This window comes from Erpetoichthys calabaricus, chromosome 7, assembly GCF_900747795.2.
Source record: "Erpetoichthys calabaricus chromosome 7, fErpCal1.3, whole genome shotgun sequence".
NCBI lineage: Eukaryota > Metazoa > Chordata > Cladistia > Polypteriformes > Polypteridae > Erpetoichthys > Erpetoichthys calabaricus.
This window is the reverse complement of record NC_041400.2, coordinates 71,843,095-71,862,089: the sequence shown is the minus strand read 5'-3', so window position 1 is coordinate 71,862,089 and position 18,995 is coordinate 71,843,095. Positions and strand designations below refer to the sequence as shown.

At 40.2% G+C, this 18,995-nt stretch overlaps 1 protein-coding gene across 1 annotated transcript in view; it reads right to left on the bottom strand.

Moving 5' to 3' along the window:
• Window positions 1-18,995, bottom strand: part of dcaf12 (DDB1 and CUL4 associated factor 12) — a 96,864-nt gene that overhangs the window by 38,244 nt on the left and 39,625 nt on the right. Inside the window, exon 5 of the mRNA XM_028792381.2 lies at window positions 9,982-10,047. Coding sequence (XP_028648214.2) covers window positions 9,982-10,047 — 66 coding nt within the window. The remainder of the gene's footprint in view (window positions 1-9,981; window positions 10,048-18,995) is intronic.

The following is an 18,995-nucleotide window of genomic DNA, read 5'->3' as shown; positions in this document are numbered from 1 at the left end:
CTCCTGGGTTGCTTCGGCTGTATGTTCTGGGTCACTGTCCATCTGTATCATGAAACGCCGCCCAATCAATTTGACTGCATTTAGCTGGATTTGAGCACACAGTATGTCTCTGAACACCTCAGAATTAATTCGGCTGCTTCTGTCCTGTGCAACATCATCAATAAACACTAGTGACCCAGTGCCACTGGCAGCCATGCATGCCCAAGCCATCACACTGCCTCCACCGTGTTTTACAGATGATGTGGTATGCTTTGGATAATGAGCTGTTCCACACCTTCTCCATACTTTTTTCTTGCCACCATTCTGGTAGAGGTTGATCTTGGTTTCATCTGTCCAAAGAATGTTTTTCCAGAACTGAGCTGGCTTTTTTAGATGTTCTTTAGCAAAGTCCAATCTAGCCTTTCTATTCTTGAGGCTTATGAGTGGCTTGCACCTTGCAGTGCACCCTCTGTATTTACTTTCATGCAGTCTTTTCTTTATGGTAGACTTGGATATCGATACGCCTACCCCCTGGAGAGTGTTGTTCACTTGGTTGGCTGTTGTGAAGGGGTTTCTCTTCACCATGGAAATGATTCTGCGATCATCCACCACTGTTGTCTTTCGTGGATGTCCAGGTCTTTTTGCATTGCTGAGTTCACCAGTGCTTGCTTTCTTTCTCAGGATGTACCAAACTGTAGATTGTGCCACTCGTAATATTGTAGCAATTTCTTGGATGGGTTTTTTCTGTTTTTGCAGCTTAAGGATGGCTTCTTTCACCTGCATGGAGAGCTCCTTTGACCGCATGTTGTCTGTTCACAGCAAAATCTTCCACATGCAAGCACCACACCTCAAATCAACTCCAGGCCTTTTATCTGCTTAATTTATAATGAAAAAACGACGGACTCCCCTCCTTTAACCGCCACCTTATCGTGGTGGAGGGGTTTGCGTGTCCCAATGATCCTAGGAGCTCTGTTGTCCGGGGCTTTATGCCCCTGGTAGGGCCACCCAAGGCAAACTGGTCCTAGGTGAGGGATGAGACAAAGAGCGGTTAAACAAACCTATGATGAATGAAAACTTTGGACGGCGTTTTCCCTTGCCTGGACGTGGGTCACCGGGGCCCCCCTCTGGAGCCAGGCCTGGAAGTGGGGCTCGATGGCGAGTGCCTGGTGGCCGGGCCTGCACCCATGGGGCTCGGCCGGGCACAGCCCGAAGAGGCAACGTGGGTCCCCCTTCCCATGGGCTCACCACCTATGGGAGGGGCCAAGGAGGTCAAGTGCAGTGTGAGTAGGGTGGTGGCCGAAGACGGGGACCTTGGCGGTCCGATCCTCGGCTACAGAAGCTGGCTCTTGGGACGTGGAATGTCACCTCGCTGAAGGGGAAGGAGCCTCAACTAGTGCGCGAGGTAGAGAGGTTCCGGCTAGATATAGTCGGACTCACCTCGACACACAGCTTGGACTCTGGAACCAATCTCCTTGAGAGGGGCTGGACTCTCTACCACTCTGGAGTGGCCCCCGGTGAGAGGCGCCGAGCGGGTGTGGGTATACTTATTGCCCCCCGACTTGGAGCCTGTTCATTGGGATTTACCCCGGTGGACGAGAGGGTAGCCTCCCTCCGCCTTCGGGTGGGGGGACGGGTCCTAACTGTTGTTTGCGCGTATGTGCCGAACAACAGTTTGGAATACCCACCCTTTTTGGAGTCCCTGGAGGGGGTGCTAGAGGGCATACCTTCTGGGGACGAGCAGTGTTTTGTTATTGGACTTCTGTGCTCGTCACAGATTGTCCATAACGAACACCATGTTCAAGCATAGGGGTGTTCATATGTGCACTTGGCACCAGGACACCCTAGGCCTCAGTTCGATGATCGACTTTGTGGTCGTGTCGTTGGACTTGCGGCCACATGTCTTGGACACTCTGGTGAAGAGAGGGGCGGAGCTGCCAACTGATCACCACCTGGTGGTGAATTGGCTTTGATGGTGGGGGAGGACGCCAGTCAGGCCGGGTAGGCCCAAACGTGTTGTGAGGGTCTGCTGGGAACGTCTGGCAGAGCCCAATGTCAGAAGTAGCTTCAACTCCCACCTCTGGCAGAACTTCGACCACATCCCGAGGGAGGTGGGGGACACTGAGTCCAAATGGGCCATGTTCCGTGCCTCTATTGTTGAGGCAGCTGACCAGAGCTGTGGCCGTAAGGTGGTCGGTGCCTGTCGTGGCGTGGCGGCAATCCCCGAACCCGTTGGTGGACACCGGCGGTGAGGGATGCCGTCAAGCTGAAGAAGGAGTCCTACAGGACCCTTTTGTCCTGTGGGACTCTGGAGGCAGCTGATAGGTACCGGCAGGCCAAGCGGAATGCGGCTTTGGTGGTTGCTGAGGCAAAAACTCTGGCGTGAGAAGAGTTTGGGGAGGCCATGGAGAACGACTTTCAGATGGCTTCGAGGAGATTCTGGTCCCCCGGGGAAGACCCAGGACACACTGGAGGGACTATGTCTCTTGGCTGGCCTGGGAACACCTTGGGATTCCCCTGGAACAGCTAGAGAAAGTGGCCGGGGAGAGGGAAGTCTGGGCATCTCTGCTCAAGCTGCTGCCCCCACGACCCGACCTCGGATAAGCGGAAGAGGATGGATGGATGGAAAACGACGGACTTGCCCACACCTGCGCATGAAATAGCCTTTGAGTCAATTGTCCAATTACTTTTGAGCCCCTGAAATGAAGGGATTGTGTTAAAAAATCCTTTAGTTGCCTCACATTTTTATGCAATCGTTTTGTTCACCCCACTGAATTAAAGTTGAAAGTCTGCACTTCAACTGCATCTGAGTTGTTTCATTTAAAATTCATTGTGGCAATGTACAGAACCAAAATTAGAAAAAAGCTGTCTCTGTCCAAATATTTATGGACCTAACTGTATACTCATATCCTCCAATTCATTTTACCCTTCAACAAGCAGATATATAAATTGTGTTGTATCGGGCTGCAATGTCACTTTGTTAAGCCATTTTAATTATAGAGAAAAAGAATAGCATTTTGATAAATGTAGGATACCCTGCAGACTTGCTCAAGTTTCATATCTTATGGTATTAAAAACCTTTTAAACCAACTGATTGTCGAATTTAAGCAGTTTTCTATCTTACAGACTGTTCATGAAGCTCGTGGACCCACCCTTCTGCAGCTCAACAACACTGAAAAAGATGCTTCTGAATTCTTTTGATTTTCACGATTGCACAACTGAAGTCAATTGAGTGAATACTTTTATCACATTTGCTGTGTGCCTTTAAAAGACTCCAGTATTGTTCCCTCAAGTTCATGAAAAAACCTTGCTTAAAAGAAATTTTCTGAGAGTTATTTGTGCAACTCTGAACTCATCTCTCTCTCTCTCTCTCTCTGGGCACCCCTGGGAAAGATAAGTAAAAAAAATGGGTATAAAAAACTCGCCTTTTGGTAAATTACCTTAATCTCATATAAAAAAGTGGGAGAAATCCAACCTTCGCTTAAACTAAATGCATTTCTGACAAAAACATAAAGGTCACTCTTGGAAAAATACAGAAAAAAGTAGCATCTTGGGATAACTACATTTTCAAAATTACCATCAGATGCCACATCTATGCCAATAGATTATTTGAAAGCAATACCAGAAAAAAAGTCTTCCTGTCATTTAACCACAAACATCAGTGCCTGAAGCTTGCTAAATGCCACTGTAACCTGGATTGGAACCATGTTCTATGGTTAGACAAAGCAAACATTGAGCTTTTTGCAAACAAACATTCAAGATGGGTTTGACATAAAAAGAACAATGGCTATACTGAAAATAACCTAAACCCCAATGTCAAGTTTGGAGGAGGCTCTGTGATGTTGTGGGTCTGATTTTCTTCTAAAGGCTCCAGGAACCCTGTTAGGGTACATGGCATCATGGACTCCATGAAATACCAAGAGATTTTAAATTAAATATGACTGTCTCTGCCAAGTAACTTAAATGTTGAATCTCTCTCATTCTTTCAGTGTGGGATTAAAGCAATTCACCAAAAGGTTGATTTTTTTATAACCCCTTTTACTCATCTTTCCCAGTGGTTCCAATAATTGTGGTGGGGATGACTTCTTTGACTTTACTTGGCACAGCTCTTGCAACTACTCTTTGGAGTCTATAGTTGCCACTGTTCAATATAAAGACAAGAGCTATGCCAATAAAGTCAAAATACAAAAACAAGAATAAAACCATTAGTGACAATGGTTAAACCTTAGGATTACCTAAATCAACTGTCTGGAAATATCATTGAGAAGAAGGTGAGGACAGTAATTGCAAAGGGACTGGTAGGTCAAGTAAGACATCCATTAATGCTGATGGAAAAATACTCACTATGGTTTAAAAAAAATAGTTTGCGAAACAGTACCTAAAAGAATATGCAAAATTCTGGAAAAAGATTATCCTGTATCAGAGCGATCGCGAGAACAAAGTGTGAAGACAAAAAGGAACTAGGGGTGTGCAATACTGGCAAAAAATTATACCTCGATACCTTCTGAGACATTGACGATAACAACAGTTAGATGATATTTTGCATCCTTTAAAAAAGTGTTTGTAAAAGTCTTACTGATCTAGCTTGGTCTTGACAATAGGAAATAAATTGTAGCTTACTAATGAGATTAATGGAAACAACAGTTAAAGAAAACCGGTATTTTTTATTTCCTTAAAACTAAAGTAAAATAACACAAAAACATTAAAATCATCAGTCAAAGTATTACTGTGATCAAACAGTGCAAGTATGAGTAAATCATTTATATTTCCACAAAACAATTGCACTATAACCAACAAAATTATTAAAATGAGAGCATTTTAAACAGATACTTACTCTTAACATAAACAATATATGACTCCAAAGGAAATATACTATTAATCATAATTGAAATAGGGGGGAATCGACATTACAATCTGGATAAACAAACTGCTCTGCTGTAAGGTGAATTGTGCTGCATAAAAGAACAAAAATCTAACATACTGTACTATACTGTAAAAAATCCAAACTTCTGTTAAATACTGCACAAGAAAATAGAACTATAGTATTTGTAAAGAAGTTCTTTCGTTTATTGGACGAAAATACAAAAAATCCACACCCCTAACATTTTTAAACCAATTATTAACTTCAAGTTCTGTCCAATATTGCACAAAGATATCAGAAAAAATAAACAACTGTAAAATTCTACTGAAGAATCTTCAAGTTTTGTGACAGAAACACCAGTTTGTTCACAGCATCTAACTTCAGAGCAACACAGATACATGTTACAACATTCCCTGTAGTGCTGAAAGCCCTCCCAAAAGGGCTGCTTGAGGCAGGATGCACAGTTATGTTTTTGCAAATTTTCCCCAGTTTGGGGAAATGTACTTCTTGTGTTTTCCACAATGCAACGCAGTGGATTTACATCACTGTCCACTTCAGGTATCATTAAATAGCTCTTGATCTCTTTCTATGACAGTATGCAGAGACTCTCCTTCTCGGAATCCCTGTTCTTTTTAAATAGCTGCTAAAAGACTTTTTTGCTCCCTCCCTTGTGTCATCACCTACTCCAACTTCTGCAGCTATGGGGGGGGTGGGGGTGTGGGGATAGAGTGGGGCCGCAAGGAAGCAGGGATCTGTACGAGTGTTTTAAATAATTGTTTAAATATATGCTTTGGAGTTGAGAACCCCCAACCAAGATGGCTTACAAAATAAAATGCGCCAAATAGGCATATGCTTCTTACGTAAATAGAAATAATCCATTAGAACAAATTATGCAATCTGTTCAAACGGATTAATAATTTATTTGAACTTTTTTTTCCTGCCTAACACCTACAGGGATCAGTGCTGGATTAATTTCATTTTGCAGATGGTGAAACAAGTTACTTGTTGAGCTATCTTTAATGGCAAACTATTTCCAACACAGTTTGCAGATTGTCTTTTAAGCAACATCAGTGTTTTCAAAGACAGATCACCTCTACGCGAATAAGGATGATCCACGTCTTGCAATTAAATATAAGCATGTAGATTGCGGGGCTGTATACTCACTCAGTTTTGGCAGCTATGCAAGCTTAACACTAGAATCCCTGAAGCATACAAAAAACTTGTAATCCCGCTCCACCTTAAATTCCTTCGCACCTCTCCATTACTGTATTTTGTTCGGTAAATGTGTCTATCAGCACAAGCAGCCTTTTATCCCCATACCCCCCCGCCAGACGATGCAGCTCAACTCGGGCAAAATGTTCTCCTAGCTCAAGTCTTGTTTATTTGGGTGTGAGGTGCCTGGAGTTGAATTGGGTCAACAGTATATCATTATTTGGAACACATGTATTTCATGTGTGTTCCGTGTCTACGACAATCTATGCAAATGTAGGATGACAGGTAATGCGAGAAATGTCAAACTATATTGTTATTTGGAATGCATGCATTTTATGTGTGTTCCGTGTCTACAACAATCTATGTAAAAACATCGTTAAAACAGAAACATTTCATGTTTTAGTAATAATTGACAAAATTTTGACATGAAGTGTATTATGTGTGAAGACTGAAGTCTGTATATCAAATAAGCAGTTTCACAAAAGGTACACATGTAAAAAAAAAAAAAAAACAAGTGCACTTTTATTTAAGAATATAATCAAAGAAAAAGAAACCAGGTTAGGGTACGATGCTGGTATGACCGCTTGGCTGGTGCAGTGGTAAGAACTGCTGACTCATAATAAAGGGGTCGTGGGTTCGATTCTGGGCGCTTCCCAGAATTACCATTTTGAGTATTGAGCTGTTCTTATTCTTAAAATTGTACAATAAAAACATACATTTGATTTGAGTCTGTTTAAGAGCCGGTGTAAATTTATGGTACTTGTAAGAGTTAGTATTTTTTTTGTAATTCAATTTTATTTCTCAGTCATGTTCACGCTCACCCCAATCTGACTCTGCTGTTTTCAAATAAAGACGTGCTATAACAGAGGTCAACTCAGTTGAGGATGAGGGTTCTAAATGGGAGAAAGTGAACAGAAGCCCTCCCCGCAAGAAACTTCTACTCACACATAAGAACAACGCAGCTGCACCAGGCGTAAAGGCGAAAAATGGCACCGTTTGGATGCAGCAAGAGGTCAGGCGTCATCCTGCCAGTCAGTCTGCCTTACACGTGTCCTTCAACAAAACAGCAGGGCTTACAAAGCTCACCAAGGTATCATGCAAAGTTCTGTTTGTGATTATGTTTTGTGATGGTCTTTATATGAAAAACATTTATATGCTGCTTATATAAAAGCTACATCGAATGTTATTTACCTATTTACCTTGATTTATTTACTTATCTTCATCCAGCGTAACGTCACAAGTAGACTGCAGAGCTATCTGTGTTTGATTGACATGGGCATACTGACAAAGTACAGCAGGAGCTGAAGACAGCTGCATTACAGGCTTAGTAGAGCATCAACAGAGAAGTGGTACTATCTATGAATTACAGACTTCAATCATTCAATGAGAGCAAGGGATATGCAACAAAGAAACATTATGGTGCCCTGAAATGGTGATGGTAGTGGGGGGGGTTACCATGAATAAAAAGTGTTTTATTTCTACATGGTGTGAACAAAATGCATGCAAATACTCTTAAAGTCTGCAATGTGCAATTTAATCAGGTCTGAAACTGTGTTTTAACCTGTAAAGGGGTAAATCAAGGAAAAATGCGTCTTTGTCACAAACATTATTGATTTCACCGCATGTTTTTTTTTTCCCAACCATTTTTGTTTTGTATCAACTCTACTTATATTTGAGTTTCCATTCTATGTATTGTATCTGTGTGCCAGTTAGTAAATACTGTGCTCTCTTTTTTTCTCTTTGATTGTTGTATATAAGTAAACACCATGCTAACCATATACCATAATACATGTGCATACTGTATGTATATTTTACCTATATTATTTTATAAGTTACATCAATCCTTGCCTTGTGCCCTGTGTTGGCTGGGATTGGCTCCAGCAGACCCCCGTGACCCTGTAGTTGGGATATAGCGGGTTGGATAATGGATGGATGGATGGACATTTGCAATTACTCCAAGTAATATATTTGAATATACATGCTTTTTCTTCTATGTGAAAGACTGTATGATGTAAGTGGGTATTTATTTTATAACAACTACCAACATAGCAAGTACTGCTGTTGCAGCCAGGCAACAAATAATTTGTATCTTTAATAGCTCCTTAAATCATTATTTCTCTGTAGTATAGATAGCTACTTTAAAAGGGTTGAGGCTAGTGAAGAAATTGTAAAAAGGTCAGGTCAGGTCAGGGAGCATGCACTGGTACAGTGTGTTGCTGTGGGACCATTAGTAAAAAGAGCTGCTTGAAATTCTGAGAAGGGTGGTGAGATTTCAATGGAAATAAGAGTGAAACTTTACTTTCGCCTTCAATCCCAATGAACAGTGAAATGACATCTCTCTGTTAAAATTTGTCATTATAAAAATCACATAGTTTTTAATTTCATTAATTGGTACATTATTGTCCTATTATTAACCTTTGCTAATAAACTAATATGGATTTATATTTGACTTCCAATAATTTTAACAGCATAAAATATAACCAGAGCAGCACAGTGTAGCGTCCCTGGTACGGACCTGAAAAGGACACGCTTCTCAAGTGGCCATGAATTGTCAGACAAGATGGAGATACTTGGAGAAGCCTGCCAAAAAGCTACTACTGCAAGTGTGTAAGGAAAGGATGCACAGACACAGAACTTAAAGAGTACTACAACAAATTCTTGCTGTTAAAGCCCACCGGCCTGGTTGCATGGCCGCTGGCAAGCCTCTGATGTGAACCTCAGCCTTGTGTCAGCTCATATAAAGGTGAGGTGAGGCAGGCAGCATGCATGTGTAAGCAATGAGAAGAAGCAAGTCAGGAGCGCACAGAGATGAAAAAGTCTTATGAGGCAAAGAGCAGGAGCCAAGGAAGGTGGTAGGAGGTTCAGTTGCTAAAGAAATGAATGGTCCTTTTCAGGGATAACTACTACCAGCTTTCTGCTAAATTCATTCCTATGTCTCTTACACCCTCAGGTCATTACATCATTCATAAATGTTAATCCAAAATTAATGAGATATACGTTAAACATTCATTATTGTAATTAGGAAGCTCAATTTGCATATTGTGCGAAAACACAAACTCAAAAAGAAAAAAAATGCAGTTTATCCCATACCTGACATACCAACATTAAATAATTAACACAAAAGAAAACTAAAAAGGCTCCTGTTTTTATTCTTAGCTATAGTGTTTCAGTACAGAATGTAGACAGTGTGAGATGGATGGATGGATGGATGAGAAGTTACGCTGCACAGAAATCTCCACTTTCATGGAGATGTGAATTAGTGGTCTGTGTAGTCATCGGACCACTTACCAAGTACAAGTTTTTTTAGAATGTTAGAAAGTTAAGAAGGTGAATGTGTATTTTGCAATGCAAAGTTACTGCAGCTGTTATCTTCCACCTGCTGCTTACAACACATATGGTATACAACAGAAAGAACCTTTGTTTTGAACTTTGCTTAGTAGGAGTCTGTTTTGATGGGCAAGTGTACATTGTAGGTGCTACACGTGACTGACTGGCCTCTTCATATGCAGTAATATGTATTATCTTTAGATTTTGTGCTGCATGAACTGATTTCCTGGAAAAAAAAATCAAACAACTTCCAAACAGCACAGCTAACTCTACCTGTTCTAAACATTTCCTATTTTGATCCTCGCTCTATTTTTTTTCCCCACACACTCATTACTGCCTGGCAACATGGATGGAGTTTATGTAGTCACACTTTGAAAGAGAGGTGCGGATTTGGTGGATTTTATTTAACAATTATAAGAAGTGGAAAAATAAAACTGCTGAAAACTGTGATAATGGTTTTTGCATATTGATTTTTCTTAAATACTGACTCAAACTAAAAATTCGATATATTGCTCAGCCCTACTGACCATTAGTAATCAACAGTGTTATCATTTAAAATTAAGATCTCAGTGGAAAATCGCTAAAAAAACTCAGCATGCACTTACCTTACATAAACTTTGTTCTGCTTTCCACAAGTGAAAATATCCATCAAGAGATACTGCTCCCAGCTCCTGCCAAAAAACAATAATAACAACAAGAAAAGACGTGTCATATCGTAATCACTATCTTGAGTTATAAACGACTCTTTTCAAATACCAATGCATGACAAAATGTGTGTGGTATTAAAAAGAAATCAAACACCTCGTAAAAAGTATTAAAAACATTTAGGTTTTGAATTATGTAATTAGTGGAATACAGGGGCCTTCAGTTCTCACATTAAAGGGATCAGAATGGGGTGAAGTCCATCAATATAATGATAAATTTCAATATGAATTTTTAATAGATAGACACTATGTCATGAGGGATTAGCAATAGAGGGTCCAAGGAATGCCAGCTCTTAAGGAGCTGTTGATACTATGAATGTGTTCCTCCAGTCCTAATAAAGGGAATGGAAAAAAGTAGTCAGAGGTGGTGAAATAATGTAGTTTCAAAATGAAAGAAATGTGTATATTAAATCAAAAGGCTGAAGTACTGTTTGTAACGGAATTGGTGTTGTGTAAAAGTGGTGAGGAAGAACTCTGTTAAGTCGTGGAAGCTGTATAATGTTTTATTCTGTGGTTGTAGAATGTATTCTTCAGTAGGTTGTCTTCAATTTTGTAAAGTCTTAGGTGTATGAGCTAAGGAATGCAAATACAGGACGGGGGGCCCCAGGAGGTGCAGGGGGTTTAGTGTTTTAGTATGGTTTGGGGGAGAGACTGGTGCAGAACTCTATATTAAAGGACATAACAAATACCTTTATTTGGTAATGTTATAAAGGCAAATTAAAGTTGATTTATTCAAAGAAAAATGTTAAAAATTGGCATCAGAGCCTAAAATTACTACGGATTTATTCTACAGCAGGTTTGAATAAAAGCCTACTAAACAAAAAAATAAAAGTTTGTAATTACTATTACTCACTGAAAACGTTGTTCTGCTTGTCTGTTTATAGCATATGCAAAACAAAAAAAAATAATAACATTAAGTATAGATAAAATTTGGGTGTACTTGGTTTCACTATAGTCTCACAATTAACACTAGAATTACCAAAGCCTACGAAAAAATCCAGCATACCTTAAATCCCTTTGCACCTCTCTGTCAGCGTCTTTTGTCTTGTAAATGTGTCAATAAGCAGCAAGCAGTCTGCTATCACATTCCCCCCACCGTTGCACAAAGTTTTCTCAGCTCAAGTCTGTTTACCTACGTGTCGGTTGCTTAGAGTTGAATAGAGTAAATACTATATTGTTATTTGGAATGCATGCAGTTTATGTGTGTTCCGTGTCTACAACAATCTATGTAAAAACATTGTTAAAACAGAAACATTTCATGTTTTAGTAATAATTGACAAAATGTAGACATTAAGTGTATAATGTGTGAAGACTGAAGTCCAAATATCAAATAAACACTTTCACAAAAGGTATAAGTATAACAAAAGAAGTGCGCGTCTATTCAAGAATATTACTGCAGAAAAAGAACTCGCGTTAGGGTGCGACATTGACATACCTGTGATATGACCGCTTTGGTGGTGCAATGGTAAGAATTGCTGATTGGTAATCAAAAGTTCACAGGTTCGACCCTGGACGACTCCGTTTTGAGAAGTGAGCTGCTCTTTTTTTTCTTACAATTTTAGAATAAAAACATATATTTGATTTGAATCTGTAACAGCTGGTGTAAATTTATAGTACTTGTAAAGGTTAGCTTTATTTATTTATTTAGTTTTATTCTCCCAGTCACGTTCACGCTCCCCCCATTTCATACTGCTGTTTTCACATAAAGACATCCTATAACAGTGAACTCAGATGATGACGAGGGTTCTACATTGGAGAAAGCATGCATGTCACACTTTTGCCATCAGTGTACTTTGTATATAAAAGCCAGATCGAATGTTATTTACTTATCTTCCTTGGGCATGCTGACAAAGTATATGTGTAATGCCACGAAAAGTGTATGCTGACACTTCAGTTCACAAGCAATGGTACAAGAATGCAGTCAGAATTTTTTTTGGGTAAAAACACCGTCCACATCTAAACACTAGAATGGAGCATCGTTAGCATACTGAAGAGTCTATAGCTGCAGGTGGAAGCTGCCGTCTCTGTACTTTGTATATAAAAGCCAGATCGAATGTTATTTACCTTGATTTATTTACTTATCTTCCTACAGCTTAAAGTCACAAGTAGACTGCAGAGCTTCTCGTGTATATACAAAATACAGCAACGGCAAAAGTGCAATGTGCATTCTTTCTCTGATGTATAACCTTCGTCTTCATCTGAGTTCACCTCTGTTATAGGATGTCTTTATGTGAAAACAGTAGTGTCAGATCGGGGGGAGCGTGAACGTAACTGGGAGAATAAAACTGAATAAAAAGAAAAAAAAAACAAAGCTAACCTTTACAAGTACCATAAATTTACACCGGCTGTTACAGACTCAAATCAAATGTATGTTTTTATTCTAAAATAGTAAGAATAAGAGCAGCTCACTTCTCAAAACGAAGTCGTCCGGGGTCGAACCCATGACCTTTTTATTACCAGTCAGCAGTTCTTACCGCTGCGCCACCAAAGAGGTTGTATCAAAGGCATGTCAATGTCACACCCTAACGTGGGTTTTTTTTTTTCTGCAGTTATATTCTTGAATAAAAGTGCACTTCTTTTGTTATACTTGTACCTTTTGTGAAAGTGTTTATTTGATATTTGGACTTCTGGCATCACACATTATACACTTTATGTCTACATTTTGTCAATTATTACTAAAACATGAAAAATGTTTCCATTTTAACAATGTGTTTAAGCAGATTGTTGTAGACACGGAACACACATGAAATTTCTTTTTTCCAAATAACAATATAGTGTTTACTCTATACAACTCTAAGCAACTGACACGCAGGTAAACAGACTTGAGCTGAAAAAACTTTGTGCGGCGGTGGGGGGGATGTGATAGCAGGCTGCTTGCCGCTTATTGACACATTTACAAGACAAAAGATGCTGACGGAGATGTGTGAAGGGATTTAAGGTGGGCCGGATTTATGAGTTTTTTTGTAGGCTTTGGTAATTCTAGTGTTAAGAGGATCTCCCTGTTTGTGTAAATATAGGTCGCCGTGAGCATCAGTCTGTGCATTTGTAATACCATCCAGCAAGTAGCCTGAACGCTCAGTAGAGCAAATGCTGCCTGCAGCGCTTAGGAAAGCTAGCAGTTCCAGTCACTCTGCAGAGATTCTTGTGAGGGTCTCCAGTTGGGGAAGTTGGTTTCATGTCTGACCTGCAGCATTATTGACGTGTGAGCCATGCAGGACAACATGTACTGCTGATCTTGCCTATCAGTGTTACCTGGGGCTTGCACAAAATGTTGAAGGCTTAATTCGCAGCCACTATAGGCTACATGTGCAATTGAGGAATTGCATTTGTGTCAGAGCAGCAGTATGTTTGGTTGGTTTTAGTTATTCCATTAGATATGTGTGAGGTAGTACACCTGTGCATATTTTGTGACTTCTGCTACACTACTGCATCTCTGGCAACTCTGCACAAACATAAAGCCCCCTGGGACGTGCGGTCAGGGGAGGCAGGTGAGGCTAATAATGACAACATAAAATAAATCTGTCCACTGGTCTGTGCTGTAAATTTGTTTTCTGTATGATTCCAATAAGTTTGATCATTTTTATAGTCAAAATCGCTGAATTGGCACATTTCCTGTTGAAATACAGGGGAAAAAAGAGAGAAGCGGAACCTAATGTTTGCAAACACATTTATTATACAACCTGACTTTCCACATTCTGGCTAATATCTTTAATGAATTTGTGTGACATATTTAGTTTTGCTGATCGGACATAAAACTGCAGTGAGAAGGCACAAGGTGAGGCAGACAGTACTGTGCCGCTCCGAAGGGGGCGCATGTGAGCCCAACAGTTGCTTGTTGCTGCTGTTCTTCTACACAGAGGCTCTGAGCTTCAAGACGTTAGCGATATCAGAAAGTCAAGAGCACTGCAGCAGTCAGTTTATTTTTATTTTTTGTTCTGAATGACTACCAAAACGGAAGATTAAGACTTTTAAAACTAAAGGAATATAAGGAGTACTTTTACAAGAAAGTGACCGAGATTTTCGTGGAGAAGAATAGGCGCATGGACTTCATTTAAAAATAAAGGTAAGACCATAAACGTTTTTCAATTTTATAAAATATGGGATCAGATTATGAAAAAAAAAAAACAATCCAATGTTTAAAAACTGAATTTTGACCTTAAAAATATATTCTTTTGTTATTCTTGCTATCCTTTTGTTGAACAGTCTATATTAAAATTGATTAAAGCATCAGAATTAAAAACACTTAAAAACAACTAAATATTTCAATTAAGGCCAAAATTGAAATCTATTTTTTGTACACCACTTCAAACTTTCATTTGTACTGAATGAGTATGAATTGTGGGATTGCAATGGCAAATTGAAAACACATGGAGGGTGCGGAGCAAATGCGCTCTCTCTCGCCGCTATAAATGTAACGTTCTTTCTTAGCCAAATATGTGCCTTACCTATGTGTGTGTAAATTATGATGATGAGATATGAAACATAACCAGTAGTCAATGTTCAGGCTGCCAACTGAATAGTGAATAAGCTATTCTTTGGGGTTTATATATTTGTAAATCTCACTCTGATGAACCGCACGTCACTGAAAGCCCCCCATGTTGTGACAGACCAGTGATGTCATTAGTCAGCTGTTCTTGTCGTGACTAGCACAGCAGTGGCACAGCCATGTAAATCCTATAAGGTAATGCGTGTCCCAGTGTTTGTGCCAGCCTCGACAGGCACCTGCAACTCCAATTTCAGTGACACTCTACCACAATCATAAAAACCAAAGACTACGTTGCATGGGTCATAGCATAAACTGTTGATTGAGACCAAGATCAGCCTTCAAAGGCCAGAGGTATGCGAGTTTTAACGTAGCACACAGAAAAGCCTTTTGATTTTATATATATTGTATATACACATACACACACCCCCACAATTATTGGCACTTCAGCATCGATTGTGTAAAAAGGGCTGTAAAAAATACCACCTAAATAACAATCTTGCACTGAAAAAATTGACAGAACCCAATCTTTAAATGAAGTTTTTAAAAAAAAAAAAAAAAAAAACAAAATCACATGAGCCACAATTATTGATACCTCCAGAAATTTGTACAAACAGCATGTAACTAAAGCATCTTTCCTATTTATATCTGGATTTTTTAAGTTGATCAGAGTCTGAAGAAACTTTCAAACAGCAAACAGTTTCACTGGGGTATAAACATGAGATGGCACAGTGGCCAAACTCCATTACTCATTCATGAACATGAACACAGTTTAACTGAGAGAAAATTGTGTTGACCTTCTTAAGTCAGGGAATGGCTATAAAAAACAGCTACTCACTTGAAAATTCCCATTATCTACAGGTAGTTCAATAATTAAAAAATTCAAATCTACTGTAACTATCACCAGCTTGCCAGGAATAGGGTCCAAGTTTATTTGGCTTTCACGCACAGTGTACAGGATGACGAGAGAGCTTTAAAAAAAAAAAAAAAAAAAACATCTCCAGGGACTACTGTTGGAAAAATACAGAACAAAGTAGCATCTTGCACTGACCAAATCTCCAAAACTACCAGCAGATGTCATTCCCATGTCCACATTGGAACCATTTTCTGTGTTCAGATGAAACAAAACTTCAGCCTTTTGGCAACAAATACTCAAGATTGTTTTGGCATAAAATGAAGGATGGCTATACTGAAAAGAACCTGATCCCTACTATCAAGTACATTGGGCATTCTATGAAGTTGTGGGGCTGTTTTCCTTCAAAAGCCCTGGGAACCTTGTTAAGAGTACATTGCACCTTCAGCTCCATGAAATTACAACATTAGAACAATCTAGGCACACAAACATGCCCTTCAGTCCAACAAAGCTCTTCAGTCCCATCTGCTTAATTCTTCCAAAACAGCAACAAGTCTAGTTTTGAAAGTCCTACTATCTACCACACTACTTGGTTATGTATTCAATTTGTGTGTGGTTCGCTGTATAAAGAAATATCTCCTAATGTCTGTGTGAAATTCAGTCTTGATTCGCTGTAGGCCTACTAATTCCTTTCATAATTTTAAACACTTCAATCAGGTTTCCAAAAGATTTTAATTTAAATCTGACCTCCTCTACCATGATCCTAAAACCAAACAATGACCTAAAACATATGTCAAAATCAGCACAAGAATGCATAAACTAATACAAAATAAAGCTTCTGCCTTGGTTGTCTCAGTTCACCCACCTACACCTCAGTGAAAACCTGTGGGGTGAGCTGAAGTTGAGAGTGTGCAAATGAGGACCTAGGACCTGGGATGATCTGGAGAGATTCTGTAAAGAAGAATGGTCTCAGATTCCCTGCTCTGTACTCTCCAATCTTATAAGATGCTGTATAATAAGATTCAGTGCTGTTTTATTGGGTGAAGGGAGGTTGGAAAAAGTATTAAATGCAGGAATGCCAATAACTATGGCATGTGCAGTTATGTTAAAAATAATTATCTCTTGAGGAAGAATTTTTTTCCAGAATAAATTTATTTCAGTTAAAGATGGCATTTTTGTCTTTTTTTTCAGTGTGAGAGTAAAGTAATTCACAAAAAGATGCATTTAGAGTCGGTATAGAACAGAATCACACCCCCTTCAAATTATTTACAATTTGTTGCTTTCCAGCCAGAAATAATGACACACACAATTTTTCTAGCTGTATTTACTCATTGCAGCTTATAACAACCAAGTAAAAGATGCACTATATTGCCAAAAGCATTGGGACGCCTGCCTTTACACACACATGAACTTACGACATCCCATTTTAATAAATAGGCTTTAATATGGAGTTGGCTCACCCTTAGCAGCTATTACAGCTTCAACTCTTCTGGGAAGGCTTTCCACAAGGTTTAGGAGTGTTTATGGGAATGTTTGACCATTCTTTCAGGAAAGCATTTGTGAGGTCAGGCACTGATGTTGGACGAGAAGGCCTGGCTCACAGTCTCGGCTCTAATTCATCCCAACGGTGTTCTCTCGGGTTGAGGTCAGGGCTGTGCAGGCCAGTCATGTTCCACCACACCAAACTTACTCATCCATTTCTTTATGTCTCCACTGCTCTACAGTCCAGTGGCAGTGTGTTTTACATCACTTCATCCGACACTTTGCATTGTACTTAGTGATGTAAGGCTTGGATGCAGCTGCTCGGCCATGGAAACTCATTCCATGAAGCTCTCTACGCACTGTTCTTGAGTTTTTGAAGGTCTATAGCTACTGAAAGTTGGAGACTTCTGCAGACTGTGGGCATCAGCCTGTGCCGTCCCCACTCTGTGATTTTATTTGGCTTACCACTTTGTGGCTGAGTTGCTGTTGTTCCCAATTGCTTCTACTTTGTTATAACACCAATAACAGTCGACCGTGGAAATTTCACAAATGTACACAGGTGGCATCCTATCACGTTACCATGTTTGAATTTACTGAGCTCCTGAGAGCAACCCATTCTTTCATAAATGTTTACAAAGCAGTCTGCATGCCTAGGTGCTTGATTTTATACACCTACTGTATGGCCATGGAAGTGAAAAGAAAAAAGAATCACTGAGATATTTAAAGGATCTACCAAAGTGTCAGTACTTTGTGAAACTACCTTTTGCTTAATTAGTGCCATGAGTCTGTTGGGATACTTCGCTACCAACTTTGCACATCTAAACTGTGTAATGTAGGCCCACTTTTCCTTACTGAACTGCTCAAGCTCAGTCAGATTGGATTGTAACTGCTGGTAGACTGCAATCTTCAAGTGATTCCACAGATTTTCAATAGGGTTTAAGTCTGGGCTCTGACTAGGCCATGCAAGGACATTCACCTTTTTCTGCTTCAGCTACTGTGTGGTCAACTTTGCTGTGTGCTTCGGGTCATTGTCACATTAGAAGGTGAACCTTGTTCCCATTGACAATTTTCTGGCAGAAGGCTGCAGGTTTTCCTTAAGAATTTGACGGTATATTACTCCATCCATCTTTCCTTGTATCTTGACAAGTACCTCACTCTATTTAAGACTTCCAATACAACTCTGAGTCCTGCCACGTGCAAAAGTTCGCTGATGACGCTGCTATCGTGGGCTGCATCAGGAGTGGGCAGGAGGAGGAGTATAGGGACCTAATCAAGGACTATGTTAAATGGTGCGACTCAAACCACCTACACGTGAACACTAGCAAAACCAAGGAGCTGGTGGTGGATTTTAGGAGGCCCAGGCCCCTCATGGACCCTGTGATCATCAGAGGTGACTGTGTGCAGAGGGTGCAGACCTATAAATACCTGGGAGTGCAGCTGGATGATAAATTGGACTGGACTGCCAATACTGATGCTCTGTGTAAGAAAGGACAGAGCCAACTATACTTCCTTAGAAGGCTGGCGTTCAACATCTGCAATAAAATGCTGCAGATGTTCTATCAGACGGTTGTGGCACGCGCCCTCTTCTACGCGGTGATGTGCTGGGGAGGCAGCATAAAGAAGAGAGACGCCTCACGCCTGGACAAACTGGTGAGGAAGGCAGGCTCTATTGTAGGCACGGAGCTGGACAGTCTGACATCCATCGCAGAGTGACGGGCACTGAGCAGGCTCCTGTCAATAATGGAGAATCCACTGCATCCACTAAACAGTATCATCTCCAGACAAGAGGATCAGCTTCAGCAACAGACTGCTGTCACTGTCCTGCTCCACTGACAGACTGAGGAGATCGTTCCTCCCCCACACTATGCAAATCTTCAATTCCACCCGGGGGGTAAACGTTAACATTATTCAGTTATTGACCGTCTGTATACCTGCATTGTTATCACTGTTTAATTTAATATTTTCTTTATCAGTATGCTGCTGCTGGAGTATGTGAATTTCCCCTTGAGTGAGTGAGTGAGTGAGTGAGTGAGTGAGTGAGTGAGTATGTATCTATCTATCTATCTATCTATCTATCTATCTATCTATCTATCTATC